The sequence below is a fragment of the Microcaecilia unicolor genome, chromosome 5 (genome assembly GCF_901765095.1).
Source record: "Microcaecilia unicolor chromosome 5, aMicUni1.1, whole genome shotgun sequence".
Classification (NCBI taxonomy): Eukaryota; Metazoa; Chordata; class Amphibia; order Gymnophiona; family Siphonopidae; genus Microcaecilia; species Microcaecilia unicolor.
The window spans coordinates 128473840-128498444 of NC_044035.1; the positions used below are offsets into that span (position 1 = coordinate 128473840).

The 24605-nt window shown below is 40.6% G+C and overlaps 1 protein-coding gene across 3 annotated transcripts in view; it reads left to right on the forward strand.

The window, feature by feature from the left end:
* The first annotated feature begins 690 nt into the window (after positions 1 to 690).
* The window catches only part of NRG3 (neuregulin 3), a 1503806-nt gene continuing 1479891 nt past the window's right edge, over positions 691 to 24605 (forward strand). For all 3 annotated transcript variants that reach the window (XM_030203279.1, XM_030203281.1, XM_030203280.1), the window contains exon 1: positions 691 to 1396. In XM_030203279.1, the coding sequence (XP_030059139.1) occupies positions 691 to 1396 (706 nt within the window). The remainder of the gene's footprint in view (positions 1397 to 24605) is intronic.

The following is a 24605-nucleotide window of genomic DNA, read 5'->3' on the forward strand; positions in this document are numbered from 1 at the left end:
CTTCAAGCTTGGGAAGAGCTGGCTTGTACCGGGTTCTTCTTTTTCTTTTTTTCAAATTCTGCTGTTTGAATTTGGCTTTCAGGACATAGTAAGGCTCCGTGTTGGTGCTCCTTCGCTGCTGCTGTAGAAAGCTCTCTCTCTCGGCTCAGCACTGCTTTCGGATTGGTCTTTCTTAAAGTGCTGGCCAAGGGTTGGCTGCAGGGGCTGCTGAATAACAGGTGCATTTTGCTGCTCCATCGCCTCTCCAAGAAGCAGCCGAGGAATGCTGGTGCATCTGTTCTTTGGATAGAAAAAAGGAAAGGAGAGAGAGAGAGAGAGGGGAACCGACTGCTTCCCTGTGTCGGAATGTAGATCATCATTTCTGGAAAAAAAAAGGATGCTTGCTATCAAACCGGGAGACTGTGTTCTGTGACTTACATGGCAAAGAGGATTGCAGAAAGAAGAGAAGGGAAGCGAAAACAGAAAAAAAAGGATGGTTGTAATGTTAAAGCAAAGGCTGGAGAGCAGATTTTAGCTGAATCAGCAGCTGATTGGGCGCAGAAGGAGATCTTTTGGCTGGAAAAAATGTACCTTCGCTAATTGACTCTAATACTGATTTATTGATTGGCTATTTTTTCCCCTAAGGATTTTCAAGGTGATCTTTGGGCTTCTTGTTACTGATGTCTTTTTTGGGGGTAAAAGGAATATATGATGAGTGAAGGGGTTGCCTCAACATCACCACCTGTGCGCCCGGCAGCTGCTGATGAGGCGGCAGGTGGCAACTCCACGGAGGAACAAGATGGGGCGCCGAACCCTAGGGAGGTGCGGTGTAGTGACTGCATCGTCTGGAACCGGCAACAAACGTGGCTCTGTGTGGTGCCTCTCTTAATTGGCTTCATTGGCTTGGGGCTCAGTTTAATGCTTCTGAAATGGATTGTGGTGGGTTCTGTCAAGGATTATGTCCCAACTGATTTGATGGATTCTAAAGGTATTGGGCAGGACCCTATTTTCCTTTCAAAACCCAGCTCGTACCCCAAAAACATGGAAACCACAACTACAACCACCACAACGAGGACACCCAATCAAATAAGTACTCGGTTAACCACAACAACCAGGGCACCAGGACGTATTCCAGGAACCAGAATCCCTATCCGGACAAGTCCCAGAACCACGACTGTGTGGCATTCAGCTGCCCCTCCTACCATTATATCTACCACTGTCCCCTTTAGCTCAACTACTTTTGTTTCTCGCCCACATCCAGGGACCCCCACTACCCAGTCAATGCCCACTTGGCCCACTGCGACATATTCTACCTCTTCCTACAAAATTTATCTTCATGACTCTGCACCGTCCTGGACATTATCTCGTTTTCAGGAGTCTACCACAACACCAGAAACTGTCACCATTCCTCGATTCCGTAAGTGACTTAGTGTTGTTCTATTCCCCTCTTTATATTTGAGCTGAATGTTTGAGACATACACTAGCTGCTACTGCTATGGGTAATGAAGCATGTTCCAGTTTTCAAAAGTGTGGAGGAGCATGGAAAGCTGTGGAGGGCTATGAAGAAATCACTGTCACTGCAGAAAGGCTGTAATCTTTCAACTGTCTTTCCTTAACATTTCCCACTGTAGGGGAACAATTCCCACATATTATTTAAAGAAAGATAAAGAGGACTGATAACAATTAATGTGTCCTGGACGCTCACTGATAAACACATCTTTCCACTGGCTATCCAAAATCTACTGTAATTGATTCTGAGGCTTTTGTAATTCAGTTGATTTTCTGACTGATGGTGTTTAGTCATTCACTAGTATGATATGCAGGTCTTTGTGACTAATTTAAGGGTGATTACTTTAAATAGAAAGTCAGTTTTGTGAATTTCTTGTTTCATAGGACAGAGAACACATTTAACTGAACTCTGTTCCCTTTGAAAACAGTTTATAGAGTGATACATATAAAAGCCATTCATCTTTTGGACAGTATGCTGGGTGTTTTTAATACCCCTCCACCCCCCCCCCCCCCCCCACACACACACACATGTATTTGAATAGTACAAAAGATAATGTGAAATAATGGCTGATATCTTACAAAACTGCAATGAATCAGTGGCATTTAAAGGGCCGTCTTACCTCTTGTTTTTAAATGGTATTCTGTGTTTAATCACAGATAGCACTTTGTACACTGAAATGTTCACTTTACCTTAACTATTTTGTTGCTGCTTATTCAGAGCAAGTTTGGGATACTGGATTGGCTTGAAAATGTATCTGTGTATTCAATGGCTATTCCCTAACCTTTGAAGGTTATTAAAGACAATGGCAAAACATAACACTGCAAGTTAAAGAGAAAGGGGCTTTGAATAGCTTTACTAATGTGGTATTTTTTAAAAATGATCTTTAATAGTTTACAGCAGTTTAACATCTTGCCTATTATCAGCATAAAATCATTAAAGCCTGTGACTTGTTTCAATGCATGTCTATTTCTGTTGTGCTGCAGGATTTTTGTTACAATCTGCCATCATTTGCTGCTTCTGTCATTGCCTATATGCTGATGAGCCCCAGGACAGAGAGCTCATATGAAGAGAAACTGGTAGAGTGAATTGACAGAACAGTGAGACTGTAAATTGGAGGGAGCTGTCACTAAATCAGAATGGCAAACAAGGCAATAACTTGCTTCACCAGTGTTTGGCCAGGGTACAGGAAGCATCTGAGCTAGAGCGTCCCCCCTCCCCCCTTTAAGGCTGCATTCTCTTCACACTCATGACATAGAGAGAGTCCATATTCAAGCCCTAAAAATCATCTCTTAGTGAAAAGACAGAGGTTTATATTATGGGAGTACTCATCTGAAATAAAGCTGAACACTCCAATCTCTGTGCTAAAATCTCTCATCATGCATTAACAACGAAGTGCTTTTAAGTTATCAATGAGTTGGATCTGTGAATGTACAGTAAGTGCTGGACATAAGATAATCCTTATTTAGATACTGATTTCTGGTGATGTTTCTTATTCATTCCAAGAAATTATCCTCCTGCCCTTTTATATGAATTCTTTCTTAATTTGCTTTTTTTCCCCCTACACTCTGCTTAGACTGTGAATGATATGCTGCTGGCAGGACCCTCCACCCTTACAAAATCAGTAAATGGTCATGGAAGGTACTGGCAGAACCTGTTTAAGGCAGAGGCTGGTATCATTGAAGGTGATGTGTGGTTTAAAAAAAGCATATCTCTTTATTATTATGGGATGAAATGGGTGAAGTGCAAATCCTGCAGAAATTGACCCTGTTTTTAGTACATTGATAAGGTAGCTCATCCTTAAAAGAAGATTAAAGGGATTTACATTAATTCGGATTTGAACATAGGGAGTATGTAGATTTTTTTTTTTTCAAATGATATATATGAACTTCACTGAGTCATTTTACTTTTTTTTTATGCTATGGCTGAATAGGATAAGGAAGGGAGATGGTGTGCTATTTTTAAATGCCCATACATATACAATAAAATGACTCAAGGGGAAAATGTGTATCTTTCACTTGCTCTGATGATTGAAAACACTATCAAGGACAGCCTATTCAAGGGCTTCCCAGTTTTCCAGAACTGAATGCCTGTTTCTCTTGCAACCCACTGCTTCTGTTGCTATTATAATGAGAGTCATGGATCCTGCTGTACCATGTGAATACAGATAAAATATAACAAGGCTGCTGCCCGGTTTTTCAATATAGATCAGAGACAGACCCCTGTGTGTTTCTCAGGTACCGTGAAGGGAGGAGAGGCTTTATTTGATCAATGTGTGTGTGCTGTTAATGAGTTGTATGTTATTGATATATTTAAATAATATACACAAACACACCTGCTATAATTCTCCAGGGAACAAGTATAAAGATATTGAGAACTGGTTTGTTTCTTATTGTGCCATTTAAGATCTATGAGGGAGGTATTTATTTCAGAATATATAGCTGAAAACTGTTTTATAATGACATTTTCTCAGGGAATGAAAGGATTTCTCCTCTCTGAAAAGCATTCAATTACATTATTTTTTTCTGGGAACTAATGGCTGGTCTGTTTATAAAACTAAGGTGTTATCCTTTTGGCATTTAAAGCTAGATGTTAAGATTATAACAGATCAAAAATAATATTGATTAAGCACATTGTCCACTGATCAGGTGGTGTCATAGTTTCCTTTTCCTTTTTAGAAGGTTATCTCTTTGCTCTGCAGATATCACACCCATTTTATTTTGTGCACTGCATGTCATTTCTACCATGTTTCATATTATCCGAGTACAGCTGAAAAGTGATAATGCTTCTAAATATGAATTCTGGAGAACCAAATACCAAAATACTCCACTTCTCCAGTAGCACTGCTTGCCATGAGGTTTAATAGCCAAGGAGAGATGTTACAGAACCCTTAATCAATACTGTTCCTGAAATCATGTTGAGAGCTTTTTTATGACTCTGGTGCATGAAGCGTCTGAGGCATATTGTGATGTCCTCTGGCTCTAATACAGAATTGTAAGACTTCCCCTGGCTTGATCAATTATGCAAGTTATGTACTTTATGGTATCTGCTTATTCTGCAAGCATGGGATCAAAAGTAAAAACACAGTGTATCACTCCAGCACATATTACTGTAACAAAAACTTTTCCTTCATAACTTTATTAAGCTTATTTTGCATTTGAGAGATATAAGCCTCCCCCTGCTGTTGTGTTTGGTACACTCTTGTTCAGAACTTCCCAACTCAAGTCTTTGAGGGCCACAAGCAGACCTGAGGGGTTGTTTACCAAAGCTTAGCTCAAGTTATCTGCAGCAGGACCCATTTTATTACTATAGGCCCTGCTGTAGATAGCTCAAACTAAGCTTTAGTAAACGGGGGGGGGGGGGGGGGGGGGGGGGGGCTGGTTTCAAAGAAATCAAAATGTGTGATTTAACTGATTTTTTTTTAAAGTCAGTTGTCAATTGTATGAAGAAAAAACAGATCTGGCCAGGCCAGAATTGGAGATGAAAAAATTTGTCACAAACAAATTCCCATTTTTCCAATGTTCCTCAGTCATGTTGAGGATTATTTTTGTAACAGGATGTCTATCTTGCGCAGTAGATATCTATTCTATAAATAGAATACATGTGCTTAAGTACTTGTACAGAACTACCCTCTGGAAAGTAGCCACAGACACATACCTTCCAATTTTATAACGGACATCCACAGTTATAGAATAGTACCGCTTATGCACATAACTTAGGGGTCCTTTTACTAAGCTGCAGTAAAAGGGGGCCTTCGCTGGCGTCAGTACATGGTTTTCACACGTACTGAAGCCCCCTCTTACCGCAGGCTGTCTTTTTTGCAGGAAAAGGAATGGTTGTGCGGTAAGTGAACCACTTGCTGTGCAGTTTTGAGGGGAGTGCTTACCACCACCACCCATTATGGTGGCAGTATGGGCTCCCGTACTAACCCACTGGTAACTAGGCAGCATGCAGTGGGCCTCATTACCTCCTAGTAAGCACCAGCACTACCAAAATATAAATATGGTGCATACTGGGTGTGAGAATTACTGTTGGGCTCCTCTAGTAGCTTGGAGTTAGTTCCAGATTGGCGTGCAAGTCTGTTGCCGCACACCAACCCTTTAAGAAAAGAGTCCTTCTGTTACTTAATTGGCCCCTAATTAGCACTTAATTAATGGAAACTATCAATAATTGGCCTTAACTATCACCAGTTGTCACTAATTTGCAGTTACACAGGTGAGTTATAATCCTATTCTATACAGCACGCTTGTAAAGTGTCTAGCATGCAACTGCACAGGGGCGGAGATTCATATGGGAGGGGCATGGGCAGGTAATGGGCATTCCAACTATTCTAGCGCATACATCATAGAATGCTATCAGTTACACATGCAAGGTGCCACATTTAGGTGTGTGCATTTACACCTGCCAAAGACATGGCATAAGTAATGCCAACTTGCACTAGTTTTCTACAATAGCACATAATTACTATTATAGAATTTGTTCTTACCACATGACATTTAGGTGCCCAATTTTAGCTGAACTTTCTTGAGTTAATTCTTTATGGAGGAATTTTGTATATGGAGCCTAATATTAGGTGCTACGTTGGCACGGAAAAGTGTTCTAATAGATGCAAGACACCAAAATGGGGCAGAAATGGCAGATCTGCCTGAAAACACACACGTCCATTTTTAGAATAGTATCTAAGAGTTTCTGCATAGATCTGCTAAGGGGGCGTAAAAATGGGAGGGACATGGGTGGATGTGTGCAGTGTTATAGAATAGTACAGATCCATGTTCAACTTGCGTGACTTTTTGAATGCTGAGAACTTCCATATTGTTGTTCAAGTGTATTCTCATTTTTGGTAACGCTTTATTTATGGGATTACCAAATAAATCTCTTTGAGATTTGCTTGTAGCTTGGAATGCTATATAGCTCGATTGATTATAGGTTGCTCATGTTATGTGCGTATTTCTCCTATCCCAAAACAATTACATTGGCTTCCAATTGCCTCAAAGACCAACTTTAAGATTCATTATGTTGGTGTTTAAAGCTGTATATGATAAATTGCCTGTTTGCTTTGCAAGTGCTTTGAAAATGTATACACCTGAATGTGTGTTGAGGTCACAGAATCAGGATTTGCTTGAAGTTCCATCATTTTAGCATGTGAGATTGGAAGAATACAAAGAGAAGATATTTATGGTTGCAGCTTCTAAACTATGGAATTCAATCCCAATGTATGTATGTCATTTTCAGCCAGTGTACTCCTTCAGGAAATAATTAATATATACAAAATTAATATATAATGATATATATATATTTATTTATTTATTTTTACCAACAGGCTTTTGATGGTTTTTGATTTTGCTTTGTAGTGATTTTATTTATTATCTACTGTTGATTATTTATTATCTACTGTTGATATTTATTATCTACTGGCTCTATGTCGAGTCTTTCGATACTTCAATGAGCATTGAGTTTTTTGGAAGGCCATTTGTCAATTCCTACTTTTTTTCTGACTTGTTTTATATATATATATATATAAAACAAGTCAGAAAAAAAGTAGGAATTGACAAATGGCCTTCCAAAGAACTCAATGCTCATTGAAGTATTGAAAGACTCGACATAGAGCCATGTTTCAGCATATAAATGACTGCATCAGGAGTCATGTAATCTTATTAAATCCTTCTTTGTCAGTGGATGTTAAAGAAGAGCTTAAGAAAAAGCAGCAAATATCACAGCAACTGGATATCGTGTAGCAGACAGCCCTAGGAAGGCCCTTTCAGATCAACCTCAGGACTTACACTTGCTACCTGTGACTTCTAGGTTTCATGAAAGCAGTGCCGTAGCGAGGGCGGCTGACACCCGGGGCGGGTCGCCACTGCGCATCCCCCCCCCCGGGTGCAGCACGGTGCCCCCCCTTGGCGCGCCCCCCCTCTGGTGTTCCCCCCCTCCCAGAGCGCATTCTTTCTTGCTTGCTTGCTTGCTTTAGAAGTGAGGGACGGGCGGGAGGGCCGATCCGCCCTCGAGTCCACGTCGCTGGGAGCTGCGTCGGCTCCATTGGTTCCTTGCTCTCTCTGCCCCGGAAAAGGAAGTAACCTGTTTTGGGGCAGAGGGAGCAAGGAATCAATGGAGACGACACCCCCCAGCGGCGTGCACCTGGGAGGGACCGCTTCACCACCCCCCCTTCCTACGCCACTGCATGAAAGTGCTTATTGAACTAGTGCTCCACTACAAAGATTATGGTCTCAGCAGCTTGGCTAACACGTTCTACATGATATCCTATTACTGTGATATTTGCTGCTTTCTCTCACATCTTTTTTTTAACATCCATGGATTGAGAAGGATTTAATAAGATTGCATGACTCCTGATGTAAGAAGTTATATGCTGGAGCATGGCTCCATGTCTACCACAGTGGCGTAGCAAGGGGGGCTGCCACCCAGGGTGGGGCAGTTCACCATTGCACCCTCCCAGGTGCAGCATGATGACACCCCCCCCTCGGCGCATCAACATCCCCCCTCCCGACTCAGTGCCTACCGTCCTCCGTCCAACCAGCCCCCTACCTTAAAAAATATATCAGAATCCGAGGCGAGGTGCAGTGCCTCGCACCTGCATGTAAAAGAAATGTGGACCGTCTCAGCGGACCTTCTCTCGATCTGTCTGTCCCACTCTTGCGGAAATAGGAAGTTGCATCAGCGGAGGGCGGGACAGATAGAGCGAGGAAAGGCCCAATGAGACGGTCCGCATTTCTTTTACGTGCAGGCGCGAGGCGCTGTGCCTCACCTCGGAATCTGATATTTTTTTAAAGGTAGGGAGCTGATTGGACGGAGGAGGGTAGGCACTAGGTCGGGGGGTGTCATCGTGCTGCACCCGGGGGGGGGGAGCTGGCAGGGAGCACCCCCCCTGAGCTGACACCCGGGGTAGAACACACCTCCCCCCCCCCTTGCTACGCCACTGGTCTACCATACTTCACTGAGGAAGATATGGGAGAGATACCTGTGCTACAAATGGTATTCAATACCGATGAGTCAGAAAAACTGAATAAAATCTCTGTAAACCTGGAAAATGTAATGGGTCAATTTTACAATCACCTGGACTAGATGGCATATACCCCAGAGTATTGATTGAATTGAAAAATAAACTTGAAGAACAATTGTTAGTAATATATAATTTATCTTTAAAATCAAGCATGGTACCGGAAGATTGGAGAATGGCCATTGTAACACTGATTTTTAAAAAAGGGTTTCAGAGGTTATCCTGGAAATTACAGACCAGAGGGTCTGATGTCAGTGCCATGCAAAAAGGTAGAGACTATTATAAAGAACAAAATTACAGCGCATATATATATATATATATATATATATATATATATATATATATAAATGTTACAAGAAATGATTTATCTTGGGGGAAGAGCTCTAGAGCACTCGCCAATATTTATAATTTCTCCACCACTTACCTATAAGGTAAGAATGATTTACAATTGCAAGAATACAAAGGAATTAAATGCTATATTTTTGTAATTTCACTAGCATGTACTGCAAGATTTAAAAGTATGTACTCAGAGCATGGCACTAAATTTTAAAAGTGACCATGTGCTATCAGTATAACTTTAAAAGATACCATATACTCAGAACATATCTTTAGCTTCCAGAGGGTTCATTTAATATACAAATCATGTAAATAATATGGCAAGCGAGAGGTATTTTTAAGGATTGTTACAGAGAATTTGTGCATAAAACAAAATAACAGGTTCAAATCAAAGGCCTCTAGGTTAACTTACAGTCCTTGTTACAAGCATGCTGTGGTCCAGCAGATTGATGAGCACATTGTTGCTTTGCAGGGATGTTTTTCCAGCCCAGAGCAGCAGATCCCAAAGAAAGAGGCAGGTCCCAAGAGACAAGCTGGGCTATTTCCAGGCTTTTTATAGTTAGCAGAGAAGCATGGTGGGTGCATGTCCTGGATCATTTGCTTCCTGGTTTGCACTGGATATTTTGCAAGGCATTATGGTTATTTTAGTCTGTTCACATGATCACATTATAAGTCTTTCCTTTCTGCACATGTCTTGGTGTCTTCATGTCTGATAGCTGATGGGAGGGGGCAGGTATACCTCTGATGACAGGCAAATGTTTTGTTTATGGTTTCCTCCAATAGTTGGAGTTACGCCTTCCCAGACCCTCTGTCTGCAATTGTGTTTTGATGTTGGGATGTTGGTTAGCCTTCAGGTACCCACCTTAGTGTTCCCAAAAGTTTCCCAGGCAAAGGGAGGGGGGAAGATGGGCCAGTTTCTGCTGTAGTTTCAAATATATTTTTAAAGCTGTATTTTTATATATATATATATATATATATATATATATATATATATATATATATATATATATATATATATATAAGCATGAATTAATGAGACAAAGCCAAAATGGATAATTTTGCCTCACCAATCTACTACATTTCTTTGAAGGGGTGAACAAACGTGGATAAAAGTGAGCTGGTTGATATTGTGTATTTGGATTTTCAAACGGCATTTGACACTGTACCTCATGAAATATTCCATAGGAAATTGGAAAGTCATGGGGTAGGTTGTAGTGTTCTATTATGGATTAAAAACCAGTTAAAAGAATACAGAGAGTAGAGCCAAATAGAAGGGTTGATAGTAGGGTTCCATCAATGGAGAATGGTTGATAGTGGGGCTCCACATGGGTCTGTCCTGGTACCAATGCTTTTAAACATATTATGATCTAGGTATGGGAATAACTAATGAGATAATTAAATTTACCAACTACACAAAGTTATTCAAAGTTGTTCAATTGCAAGAGGATTGTGAAAATTGCAAGAGGACCTTACAAGACTGGGAGACTGGGCATCCAAATGGCAGATAACATTTAATGTGTGCAAGTGCAAAGTGATGCATGTGGGAAAAAGGAACTTGAATTATAACTATGTGATGCAATTATCCACATTAGGAGTCACCAACAAGGATCTAGGTGTCATCGTTGACAATATGTTGGAACCCTATGCTCAGTGTGCAGCAATGGAGAAAAAAACAAATAGAATTTGTTAGGTATTATTAGAAAATGAATGGAAAACAAAATTGGGGATGTTATAATGCCTTTGTATTGCTCCCTTGTGCATCCACACCTCGAATACTGTGTGTACTTCTGGTCACGGCATCTCAAAAAAGATATAGTGGAATTGGAAAAGGTACAGAGAAGGGTGACGGAAATGATAAAGGAGATGTGACAACTTCCTCAGAAGGAAAGGATGAAGTGGCCAGGTCTCTTCAGCTTGGAAAAAGACAGCTGAAGGGAGATATAATAGAGGTATATAAAATAAGGATTGGAGTGGAATGGGTAAACACAAATCACTTGTTTACGCTTTCCAAAAACACTAGAACTAGGAGGCACGCAATAAAGTTACAAAGTAGTAAATTTAAAACAAATTGGAGGAAATATTTCTTCACTCAATGTGTAATTAAACTCTGGAATTCATTGCCCGAGAATGTGGTAAAAGCAGGGTTGGATATCTTCCTAAAAGAAGAGTCCATAAACCATTATTAAAATGGACTTGGGGAATATCCACTGCTTATTTCTAGGATAAGCAACATAACATGTATTGTACTGTTTTGGGACCTTGCCAGGTACTTGTAACCTGGATTGGCCAATCTTAGAAACAGGATACTGGGCTTGATGGACTTTCAGTCTGTCCCAGTATGGCAATGCTTATGTTTATTTATTAATGTATTGAGATATATTAACCACCTTTATAATGAGATTCATCCATGACAGTGTACAGCAGGTACAGTTTAATATAAAACTTACAATTTTGTTAACAGCATAACAATAGTAAAATAATCAAGAATACAAATAAATACAATAAATGAGGTAAACTTGAAAACAGTAAATTGAAACCAAATAATAGAACTACCATGAAAAAATATCAAAACTTTATACAGTTAACATTACTGGACTTCAAATATCAAAGATATAATACAATGTTGGCATAATACTAATGATACACCTAATAAGCATGCATTAGAACATTCAACTAACATTATTTTCTACAGTTCAGCTTATGTTCTTACTAGCCGTTAAGCCCATAACAACGGCGAGTTCTTTGTTTTCTCCTTCCCTCACCCCATGTCCAGCAACCCTCCTCTCCCCCCTCCCATCCGCTCCATCCACCCATGTCCATCAACTGCTCTCTCCCCTACCCTCCATCCTCGGGCTCCCATCCATGTCCACCCATCTCTTAATTGTACCGCGATTGTGACCTCCTCTGCCCTGCTGTCCCCTCCGCCGTCATTTCACCCCCCCCTCGCCGCCACCATCTTTGACCCCCCCCGGCATCGCCCCCCCTCTTTCCGCCATCGTCGTGTCTACCTTCAGCTGCTTTCGTTACCTCCTGTGATTCCTCCTGTCATGTCGTCAGTTCTCCTCCATCGCTGCGTCCGTTTCCCTCAGTTCCGCCCCCTCCTTCTCTCCCTGCTCCCTCTTCCTCCGATTTCCACACCCATGTCCAAGCCATCTTCCCTATTGGGCTGTACTGCTGGTGGAGGCAGGGCTTGGACTTCTGCACTCTCAACATTTGGTCTCTCCTGCGCATTTGCAGGTGAGTCGGTCACTTGTCATTTATATGTCTGATTGTATGACTCCTGATACAGGCATTTATACGCCGAAACACAGCTCTGTGTTGTCTTTCAATACTTTAACGAACATTTCATCCTATTGCAGTTGGTGCTTCAAATAAATACATTTGTTTCTACGTAGAAGCCTCACATTAGTTTTTTTTCTGACCTATGAGTAAATGAAGCCAGGAAATTGCACCCACAAGAGAGACCACAACCTACAGGATTCTTTGGTATCATCAGCCTTACTTAGAAATATAAAAAAGGGCAGCAGATTGCCACAAGGACATTTTAAATGTGGGACCTGTTCTGAGTGCCACGTGAACATACAATGCAAAGAATTTATGGTTCACTACACTGGTATGAAATTTGCATTAAGACAATTCACTAAGAGTAAAGGTTAAGTGTATGCAGGCATCTGTAATCTAATATATAATGGAAAAACTAAAAGAGACTTTAATAAGTGATTCATTAAACATAAAAGTGTGATTAACAGGAGAATCACTGATAAACCTGTAGCCTCACATTCTATAGAAAAGGTGTACCATTTTGAGGACTTTAGGGGTTTAATACTGGTAAAACCAATTGTCCCCCCTCCCCATTTACTAAGCCACACTAGCGCTGCCGTGCACTAAAATGGGCTGTGTTAGCATTGCTGCTTGGTGGCCGCTAGTGTGTCTTAGAAAATGGGCGGGTTGGAGATGTGGTGACCAGGATTCTTTGTTATTAAGATTAGAAAAAGAAGTTAATTTTTAAATTTAATACAGTAAGCCCCAAAGCAGAGAATGACATGGGGACCAGCCTTAACTGCAGGGATGGAGATGGGGATGGGGATGGGGACAGAGCTTGTAGAGATGGGTGGGGATGGGGGATCCTGTATATCCTGCTACCAGCATATCTTCTAAGAAGACATCTTCTATTGCAGGAAGGACTGTGGAAGACAGGAGAGCTACACTGAATCCTGAAATTGTTGATGACTTCTTATTCATCCACAGATTAAATAATCATAACTGTGCTTCATAGGGCATATTTCTCCTCTCTAGGGCATACAGAACGGGGTTTTATTTTGTATCCCTGGACATTTTAACAGGGTGGATTAGGATTCTTTTGGGTAGTAGAAATTAGTTATTGTTGGGGTCGGAAGGAAAGAGGGTGGTGGTGAGGAATGTTATTATAGCTGCTCGCTGTTATTATTTTTGTAATTTATACACAGTTGCACAGCATATTGTTCCTTTCTATACTTTAATAAAAAGATTTATATATAAAATCATAATTGTTCAAGACTTCTGCAGATGAGGACAGAGCCCATGGGTTGGGGATGGACACAGAACCTACAGAGATGGGTTGGGGACAGAGACAGAACCCACAGGGATGGGGCAGGGACGGGGACAAACTTTGTCCCCATGTCATTCTCTACCCCGGAGGTCTTAATCAGGAATTAGATCGTTCAGTATTTTTATGAATCCATCTGCACTATTTTGGAGAGCCTGTATCTGTTATTGGTGACATAATTAAGTTGCCATTTTAACTTTTTCCTTTTTTAAATATACAAGAAAATGAATGTGTGCCCTCCAAGAAGTTACCCCTCCCCTTTATGCAAAACCAGGGGCATAGCCAGACATCTAATTTTGGGTGGGCCTGGGCCCAAGATGGGTGGGCAGAAGAACTCCACCTTGTCCCACAAATGATTTGGTCTCTCCCTCTCTCGCCTGCATGCCATATGGTCTCTCAAACATTCCCTCTCCCCCGTATACCTTTTAAATAGCAGATTTTCACGTTCAGCGAGCAGCAACAAATACACACTGCTCATGTTGGCCCCACAGCCTTCCCTCCGATACAAGTTCCTGTTTCCGCATAGGTGGGAATACATCAGAGGGAAGGCTATGGGGCCGGTGCGAGCAGTATGTAACAGTCGCTGCTGGCTGCAGGCAAAGATCTGCTATTTACAACGTATGCAGGAGGAACAGTTGTTGGGAGTTTTCGGCTGGTGGGGCTTGGGGATCCCTGTCAGCCACATAATAGGTGTGCTGCTACTGGGTGGGCCTGAGCCCAAAGTGGGTGGGCCTGGGCCCACCCAGGCCCACCCTTGGCTATGCCACTGTGCAAAACAAGCTGTTAAGGTTTTTCTACTAGTTGCCTAACTTTTAAAGGGGCAATCACCTTTTTCTCTGCCATTTTTAATTGCATTTTTTTAATGTTTCATATATGCACTTTTTTGTAATGTGCTTGTTGGAGACATTTTACTCTTCATGAACCTGCCATTATTTTGCAAAACCAAGAATGTTTTAGGTTTTCATTAAGATTTTTGACACAGCAGCCATCTTTGTTTGCCGGTTTTAATCACAATTTTTAATGCTTTGAATGTGCACATTTTGAATATCAACTTATTGGGGACACTTTGCCCTTCTAGAATCTGCTTTCCTTTTTCAAAAATGTTCATTTTTAAGGATTTTATGAGAATCTTTTGACATGGCAGCCATATTTGCTATCTTTAATTGCAATTTTTATGTTTTAAATGTACACTCTTTGGATGTGTGTCTGTTGGGGACAGTTTGCCCTTCAAGAATCTGCCTTTCTTTTTCAAATATGAGCATTTTAAAGGTTTTCTGAGACTTTTTTTTTATACAGCAGCCAGCTTGAATTGTAGCTTTTAATAACTTTTTAAAATAGTTTCACTTTTGTTTTCACTTCACATGAGCCAGATGTTACGCTCTGCTACACTTCTCCAGGATGGGTTGGTTTCTGTTTCCTAACCTAGCAGCCGTCATCCGGTTTGGATCATGGACAGCAGCCATCTTGGCTAGCTCAGGAGGGGGCAGCCATCTTGGAGTAACGATGTCAGGAAGGAAGCCCATATTTGGATGTAGGCACCTCTGCTGATGGGGGTAGCCACCTTGGAACAGCTGCTCATGGTTGAGCCTAATTCCTGCTCTATTTAAAGCCCTGTTTCCAGTCCTTCCATGCTTTGGCTTCTATTCGCTTAGAGGTTGTGGTCTTCATCTGTTCCAGTGTTTTCCTGTGTTCCTGACCTTGGATTGTTTACTGACCACGCATTGTGTTGCTGCCTGCCCAGACTTTCAGATTGCTGTTTTGCTGCTTCACTGACTCTTTGCTCCTGGACTGTGTCTGCCTGCCTGCCAGCCTGGTGAATGGTTGTTGAACCCCGCCGGTTCTAGAAGTCCTGGTGGCCGCCTGCACCTGGGAGCTCAACTCCCAGGGAACGGTGGTCGCTCCCCAGGTAAAGCTAGGGGTTGTCTGGCTGCCTGATCGAGTGCGGTGCCACTTCATCTTCGCCGTGCTCAGTCGGGGCACAAGGGCTCACATTCACCAGGTCATAACACCAGACAAGAGAATATGTCCTTTTCAGAATATCAATTTTTAAAATAATTTTTGAATGCTTTTTGAGGCTTTTATCCCTTTTTTAGGCACTATTTTGTATGAGCACAGGTAGTGCTAATAATGAAAGGGCATGGATCCAACTAGGAGGTGGGCCCACACAAAGAGGGAGTCATCGCAGGATAGTATAGGAAGTGAGGTGGGGGAATAGCCAGGCAGTCAATAGGGAGGACAGAGAGGGGGAACAGAGCACATTCAATCAAGCGGACTTATCCCGGGCACCATTAGGCAGTGGACTAGGCAAGAGGGTATGATAAGGTTGGTAATCAAGTCCCTAATAATACCCAGAACCCCTTGAGATACTAGAGGAGAAAGGCAGGCCAGAAAAGCTAGAGTGGACTCTTTGCAAAGATGGGGGGGGGGAGTATCTCGGGGAAATGTGGGCCCTTTTCCCCATTCTCCACTAGAGGGAGCAGGAGAGAAGAAGCTCAATACTCTTGGTTGAGGAAACAGTATATAATTCCACTCAGCTTTGGGGAGGGAGAGGATTTCCTGAAAGCTCTCAGAGTCCAAGAAGCTGAGAAAGACAGTTCAGAAGAAAGAGAATCCATCGAATACTTGGAAGAGGGAAAGAACCTGCCTCCAGAACTTCCAGAGGAACTGACAATAATGGATTGGGAAACTACAGATCCAGAGATCTCCAGCACTTAAAGGCAGGGTGGGAGGCCACAGGAGGACTTTTGCTGTGAAGTGGGAGGTGATCTTCCAGCCCTGATTGCTGAAGGGCTATTGAAGTGAACTGGAGAAGGAAATGTGATTATTTGCTACTATTTGATTGCATTGATGATTTTTAATGGCTATTTCAGTGTTTCCTGGTTGGTGGTTATACCCAGTGGTGTACCAAGGGGTGGGGGGGGGGTGGTCCACCCTGGGTGCACACCGCTGGGGGGTGCCGCGGCGCACGCCTGGCTCCGAGTTTGCTATCTTCGCTCGTTAGCTGCAGCTCCCTCTGCCCCGGAACAGGTTACTTCCTGTTCCGGGGCAGAGGGAGCTGCAGCGAACAAGTGAAGTTAGCGAACTTTTCGGACCTGACAGGCGCGTGCCGCGGCACCCCCCCCCCTCAGTGGCGTACACCCGGGGGGGTGTCATTTCACCGGGAGGGGGAGATGTCATTTCGCCGGGGGGGGGGGGCGCATCGGTGATCCGCCCCGGGTGCCATCCTGGCTAGGAACACCACTGGTTATACCAAACCCTAATTCTCTTACCTTGGGGGAAAGTGACAGGATAACACCTTGAGGGTATGTAAGAACACTATAGCTGGCTCTCCATACATTTATTTGTATTACATTTTTATATATATGTTACTAAGTATATGCAAGTTATTTTATTTGATCACATGGTGTTTTCAGTCCACGTTGTTTTTTAATTTATATAATTATTGATGGATTTAGATTGATTTTATGTTGATATGGTTTAATGATTTACTTAAAAAATATATATATATGTGAAAATCAAAAACAGACAACAACAAAAAATATAGAAAATTATGTGAATATGAAAATATAAAAAAAACTGGGCCGAAACACAGCTGTGTCGAGTCATATCACCTCAATAAATCTACCATATTTTTTCATTTTTTCTTGTGTCGTCTCCTTTTTTTTACATTTTCATATTCACATAATTTTCTATATTTTTTGTTGTTGTCTGTTTTTGATTTTCACATATATATATATTTTTTAAATATATAATTTTTTTTCTTTTCTCCTTTTTTCCTTTTTGTCCTCTCCCCCTTTTTTTTGTGTCATCTTCGCTGTTTTTGATTGCCATTGCTTTTCGCGAGGACAGGTTTCTTCTGTATTTTTGTTAATGATTTACTTACAATTATTGATATATTTGGTTTGCAATTTGGTTTAACTTATGTTTTTATATGTTTGTTAGTATTATATGGCCCCTGAAGCAGCTCCAGTGGCCAAAACACAGCTGTGTCAGGCGTCCTTTTACCCACTGTATACAATAAAGACTTGTAAGTTCATCTTCCACCATATCTACTTCTTCATCCCCCAACACCCATTGAGTTAGCGGTAAAGTCTCACGCGCTAACTGGGCAGTAATCATCAGCACACATAAACTTCTACTTACCACTGGGTAAGTGCCACCATGTGTTTTGGACACGAGTCAAAAATGGAATTACCACCCGAGGCATGTGATAGCTGGGTGGTAGTTCCAATTTTACATGTGTTGGATGCATGTAGGCATCTCCACACCTTAGTAAAAGGCCCCCTTAATATATAATAATAATGTTCAATAATTAACACGTAGAAGGGAAATATATTGTAATTTATTGCTTGATTCATTAAGATATAAGAATGAGAAAAAAGCTCTAATTCAAGAAAATAATGTTATTGTGTTTTAACAAAGACAAATATATACAGACTACATGGCTGCATCGAAGCTCAGGACACAACATAAAGAAGCTGCCCCAAATTAGGTGGGAAGTACATGGAAAAATGATGATCTTTTACTCATTTAAGCATGTATGTGTTAACGTATGTGTGTACATAATAATCTGGCTATATGTTATTCTGCAAATATACAAAGAGAAAACAAAGGAGAGCAAGATCCTCACAGATAACAACCAATGAACATAAACTGAGATCGCTAAAAAAAGACGAGAACTAAGGAGCCCAGAGGATGTATAGAAGACTGTACTGTTTATTAGTCAAATGCGATGAGAAGCACAAAGTCCATTTGATAAAAGGACTTTGTGCTTTTGATCATGCTTGACTAATAAACAGTAGATAGTTCTACCCATCTTTTGGTGTCCTTGATTCTCATCATGTTTTTAACGACCTCATTTATGTTCATTGTTCTGTAACTGCATAGCGTAGTATGCAGGTGAGCATTCAGAGGAGCAGATTCCTGGTGGAGCATGCATGCTGTGCACACTTACATATGCAGCGTAACAGAATACTATAAGGTAAGCACATATCACAGAAATCTAGGTGTCAGCATTTACTCCAGCTCTGTGGTTGGATACTTTGGGCCTCTACACATATGCATGTATATACCCAGTTACTGTAGTATTCTAAAATAACAAAAGTGGGTGCCTTCTTTCTTTTATTGAACAGGCTCCAGATAGAAGCTCTTTAGACATCTTAAATATAGGCACCCCTTTATAGAATTGCCCTCCATGTGTTTAGTGGTATTTCTTTTCCTGCATAGTAGAATGTTTCTATATACCATATTACATATATATTTCTTATTACTGAATACTGCTGTACTTTGAATTCTAAATATATTAAACAGAACATATTAAAAATCAGTTAAAAGAAACCCAAATGAGACCTTACATTTCTAGACCTGGTAAATCTGTGGTGTTGTAAAAAAGAAAACAAAACCAAAACCCCGAAATTCATAAGATAATTAAAACAAGGCATAAATAGATGCAACCAAATTTGGTCACGCGGAGAGGTGCTCAGCATATTCTATATAGTGAGTGGAAATTTAAGCCTATTCTATAAATTTTAGACATGCTTTAGAGAATATCCTTAGGCATATTTCTTACCATGCAGATTTGTCAGGCACTATATATGGAATACAGCCCTATATGTGTACCCATGTATATTAGAAATGCATATGCATGCATTGCAAGTTCTCCACTCTTCTGAAACTATGCCCTCAGGCATTGGTGCATAGTCAACTAAAAATATGCACAGTCTTTCAGTCTTCATACTTATTTTTTATAAACACGTTGCTATGAAATTTTGTTAAAGTCTTTTTTTATGTTTTACCAGTTGGAAAAACCTTTGTAAGATTATCCCCAATTATATTTAGATTATAACTTCAAATGGGTAAATAAAAATACTGGTCTATACACAAAAACACAACCATTAGTGAGTATGTTACAGGGGTTTTTTTTTTTAATTAAGAGTAGTACGTTAGCATTTTTTTTTTAAATAACACCATTGCTATAGAAAGATGTAACAGTCTCTAGTTCATTAAAGTTTTGATTGCTAGTTGTTACCAGACAGAGGGGCTGTAGCACTGTGGAACAGCAAAGCATTATGTTAGTATTAATAACATAGAATGTCTTTTTTCAATGTGATCATTCTCAGCAATATCTGAAGTTCTATATCTATAGTTCATGAGAGACAATGCCATAACTTTAGAATGTCCCATGTTATTTATGTGAACAAAGTCTAGCTTTAGGAATAAAAACAAAATAAAAAAAGAATAACAATAATTCATATACTTGTATTCTGCTTGGGCCCGGAAATGAAAGTGAACTAAGAGAAGCTGGAAATTGCTGTTGCCTTATTTAAGGATACTAATGATGGAAATTGGTGACTTACATGCAACAATGTAGCTCTTTTAGAAAGATGCAAGCTGTCCTCAGCTTGGAAGGAATTGATATTGGGCTACCTTTATAGTGTCTGTGTTCATTAAACAGTCACATAACTTATGAAACACTCTTTCCTCGTAAGTGAGGTACATGTAGTAAGTTGCAAATACCTAAAAATGCTTTACAGGGTAGCCTGGATGGACCATTTTGGCCTTCATTTGCCATCATTTACTTTGCAACTATGTAACAATTTTAAACCTTGAACCTGTCTACTACTTACTACAGGGGAATTTATCAAGGTGGGCTACTGTTGAGTTATTTTCCCACAAGTTGAGTTATTTTATCATAGGGTCTGATTGCATAAAATGATTGAATGTTGCTAACTTTCCCTACTACTACTTATTATTTTTATTGAACAACTAGATGTACACAGTGCTGTACAGAAACAGACAAGTTTACACTCTATTCAAGATAGATAAAAAAAGGGTAAATAAGACATTAGGGAGCCTATTACTTCCAGGCAACTGCATATTAAAAAATGGTATCCTATAAAGGTCAAGAGAAACAAATAAAATGTAATTCTATATACAGTAACCCCCCCCCCTCCCCGTTTACTATGCCATGTGTCAATGCCGACACAGTCCATTCAAAGTGAGCAGTGGGGCATCCTAGGGGGCAGTGGACTTCACATAAAAAGCCCCTGGTACACATCTTACCATTTCCCCCTTATATTATATAGTGAGACCTCCAAAACCCACCAAAACCCTACAGTACCCAACTGTATACCACTGCAGTAGCCCTTTGTTTGGTAATGCCCAAATCCCACCCCAACACACCCCAGACACCCCCCTTGTGATTTGAACACACTGCAGATGAACTGCATTAAAAAAGTTTTTAAAATATGTTTTTAAAACAGTGATTTGAATGTTTTGGCAAATAAAATGCCCAAATGTCACTTTATGCTGCTTTTTAGACATTTTTCTGTTTTGAAAATGAGCCCCATAATAACATAGTACCTTGATGGCGAACCTATGACACGCGTGTCAACACTGACATTTTCACTTGACACTTGGCGGATTTCAGCATTTCCTTGATTTGTCCAGGTTTCTTGACAAATCCGCCCCGCACTCCCCGACAGAATCCTCCGATGAGCACGCGACCACCTCACCTTCTTAACTTCTCTGCTCTGATGCACGCGCGACGGCGTTGCAGGCAGGCTAGAGGCAGCGTCTGTGCTTGTGCGCGTGCCAGCCAGTGCCTGCCTGCTCAGCATCAGCTGGTGATAATCCTGCACGCACTGCACGCTGCACGCTTCACGCAGTCTTACTTCTACTGTCTGCAGCCTGCCGCCTTCTCTTCAGCCGCTGCCATAATAATCGCGAGTCGACGAGAGCATGAGGCTGCAGCGGGACGGTCTGGTCTCTGTCTTCTGACTCTTCTCTTGTTGTGCCCTGCCTGCCCCTTGCTTAGCCGCCACCATAACAGTGAGGTAAGAATCTTAAGAATGGGCTCCCATGATAAATTGTTTGGGATAAATATAAGTAATATAACAGCAGGTTATGCCATGATTAATATCGCAAAATTATGTTTTTTTTCTCGAAGTGACACACCACCCAAGTTATGCTCGGTTTTTTGGCGAATTTTGACACACCAAGCTCAAAAGGTTGCCCATCACTGACATAGTAGATGACGATGATGATAGATAAAAACTAACATGGTCCATGTAGTCTACCTAGTAAGGTGGTTAAGTTTGTAACAGACATTCTGTGCCTGTCCCCCCGTATGCCTTCTTTGACAATTGAATTTGCTGTTTCATGTGGAGTGCCCATCTCCTTCCTCCTCCCATATCTTTCCAGATCTGTTTTGAGCTGAAGCACATTGATTTAAATCCTTTTTCCATTTACAAATTGTTTGTGTATATATATCACTCCTTGGTGGACTTCATCACCATGTTTTGTCTCTACCATATCCTTTGAGAAGGCATTCTAGGCAGTCATCATCAATTCCATTAAAGGTATAGATATACTGAATCGTGTTCTCTAGATTCTGAGTGCTGCTCTCCTACCTCTTCTCCAGGATTTATGTATTTATATTTATTCCATCAAGATGTATTTCATATGTCTTCTGGTGTAGACCTCTAGACCATTTTGATTGCTCTCTTCTGGATCACCTCTTTATACTCTTAACTGAGATGTTTACTCACAAGTGACCACCCATTTTAATGGGCCTATGAACTAAACATTTTCGCCATTGACATCTGTTTTCACTGATTACCTATACAGGGACATTAACAGCTTCTTTTTTCTGTGTTTGCCTCTTTGTACTCAGCCCACCGTCCCTCTGGCTTTAGCTATCACCTTATCACATTGTTTTGTTACCTTGAGATCATCAGACCTGATCAACTGAAGCCTTCCTTCTGGCCTGGGCACAACAGCTTCTCCCCTTCTATTGCATTCAGTACTTTTGGATTTCTACACAAAAGAGGTTTCTCTCGGCACTTCTTCAATTAACGTTTAAGAGAGTAATATCATCACAGAATGCGTATGTGAAATATCTACCCTCTATCCAGAAAGAAGGGGCCCCCGACATTTTCTCAAATAACCTTAAGTAGAGGAGTGTGGTAGCCTTGTTAGTCCACTCTTAAGGTTATCAATAGAAATCAAACAAAATAAAACATGGAAAAGAAAATAAGAATATCCAGTTGCAAACTATGCCAAAATATTTCACAGGACCCCACAGTTACCCACAAAGGAAAGATATTCAACATAAAGGGATCTTTCACTTGCTCATCTTCCAATGTGGTATATATCATTCAGTGTAAAAAATGTAACGAAGGATGCTATATTGGAGAATCAGGCCAGATGCTTAAGACAAGATTCAATTTACATAGACATCACATGAACAATACAGCCAGTATGGCCCCCACCCCGGTGGGACAGCACTTCACAGAACCAGGACACTGTACTAGTGATTTCACAGTGAGAATACTGAAAGGTAACTTTAAAACCATACAAGAACGTAAGACCTTTGAAGTCAGAATGATTGAATATTTTAACACCCAACAGAAAGGACTTAACAAGGACCTGGGGTTCCTAGCCCATTATAAACCATAAAGCTGTATGTCTCTGTTGATCACCCCATCCCTCACCTATCCACACCCATCCTGTTAGACTATCAATGATGTGCTTTGATGTCCCCATGCATACCTCCGACCCACCCCCATCCTCCCACCCTGTCAGACTGTCATAGTAATGCTTGAATGTTTTCACTTATATACACTGTCAGCTAGCACATTTGCTTATTTCCGATCTGACGAAGAAGGGCAACCTTCGAAAGCTAATCAAGAAATGTATTAAGTTATGTCCAATAAAAAAGGTATCATCTTATTTTCTTTTCCATGTTTTATTTTGTTTGATTTCTATTGATAATCTCAAATAACCTGAAAGTGTCCTACTGCAGCAGAAACTTCTGCCTGAAATTTGAGACATTTCTGAGTACTTTATTTTTGAACAGGATGGAGCTCTAGTTCATCGGGCTTGCAAAACAGTTGAGCTCTTAGTGGGTCCTTTACAAAACCATGGTAGCATTTTTAGCGTGCACTAAAAATATGTGTTTGCTAAACTCTAGAGATGCTACCTCGGCTTAGTAAAAGACCCCCTTAATTAATGAAACCCCAGAATTCATTGAGCCAGTGGCATCAAAGAATTCATGAATGTGTCAAGGTTGAAGGAGGACACATTGAACATAAATTATGAATTAACTAAGAAAAAACCCCCATTATACTAATGTATTTTCAACGGTCATGCTAAATGTTTACACAATTGCATAGTGTTTTGAAACTATGTAAGGGTTTTTTATGTGCCATACTACTCTCACTTTACGGATTATCCCATTGTTGTACAAGTGCTCAGAAACCTGTTTATTTGCTCTTTAAATTTGCCTTATGTTAATTCCAGAGGGAAATGCTGTTCAACTATTTCCTTGTGGTATGTGTCACAGAATTATTCATGCACTCTTGTTCTCATTTTGCCATATTTATAGGTATTTTTTTGTCTTCCTTTAATATACGTGCAATATAGTTGCACGTTTGCTGTGACATTGCCTTCACGTTTAGTTCTATGATATAATATCCACATTTTTAACCATTTCACCAATTTGAATGGACTGTCAGTCTGCATGAGTCTTTTATTTTAATTTTTATAATGTTATGATTGTTGATTTGTGGTTATTTTCACATTTAATCAATAGTTTGCCTCTAACACAGCCTAATTGGATGAAGTGTGGCCACATTGGGCTCTACCAAAAATGAAGGTAATATCAATTTTATGCAAAAAATATACATCAAAATAAACCTAGAAAATTTTTATTTTTAACTTATCTTATATTATTATTTATTTATTTGTTGCATTTGTAGCCCACATTTTCCCACCTTTTTACAGGCTCAATGTGGCTTACATATTACTGTTAATGGCGTTAGCTGATTCCGGTCTGAACAAATACATGGTTTGGATTAATTCAAAGCAATATTGTGGTAGAATGAGGTACATGTATGGTAGGTACAGTTGGGAGGAACTTAGATAGGCAGAGGGGAGGAAGAGTCAGGTAATGTCCATTCCGGTCTTTGGTTACATTGTGTCGTAGGTGTCCAGGTATTTTATGTTGGGTTGGTGGGGTATGCTCTTTTGAACAGTTCTGTTTTTAGTGCTTTCCGGAAATTTAGGTGGTTGAGTGTAGTTTTTACTGCTTTTTGCAGTGCATTCCACAGTTGTACGCTTAAGTATGAAAAACTGGATGCATAGGTGGATTTGTATTTGAGTTCTTTATTGCTTGGGTAGTGGAG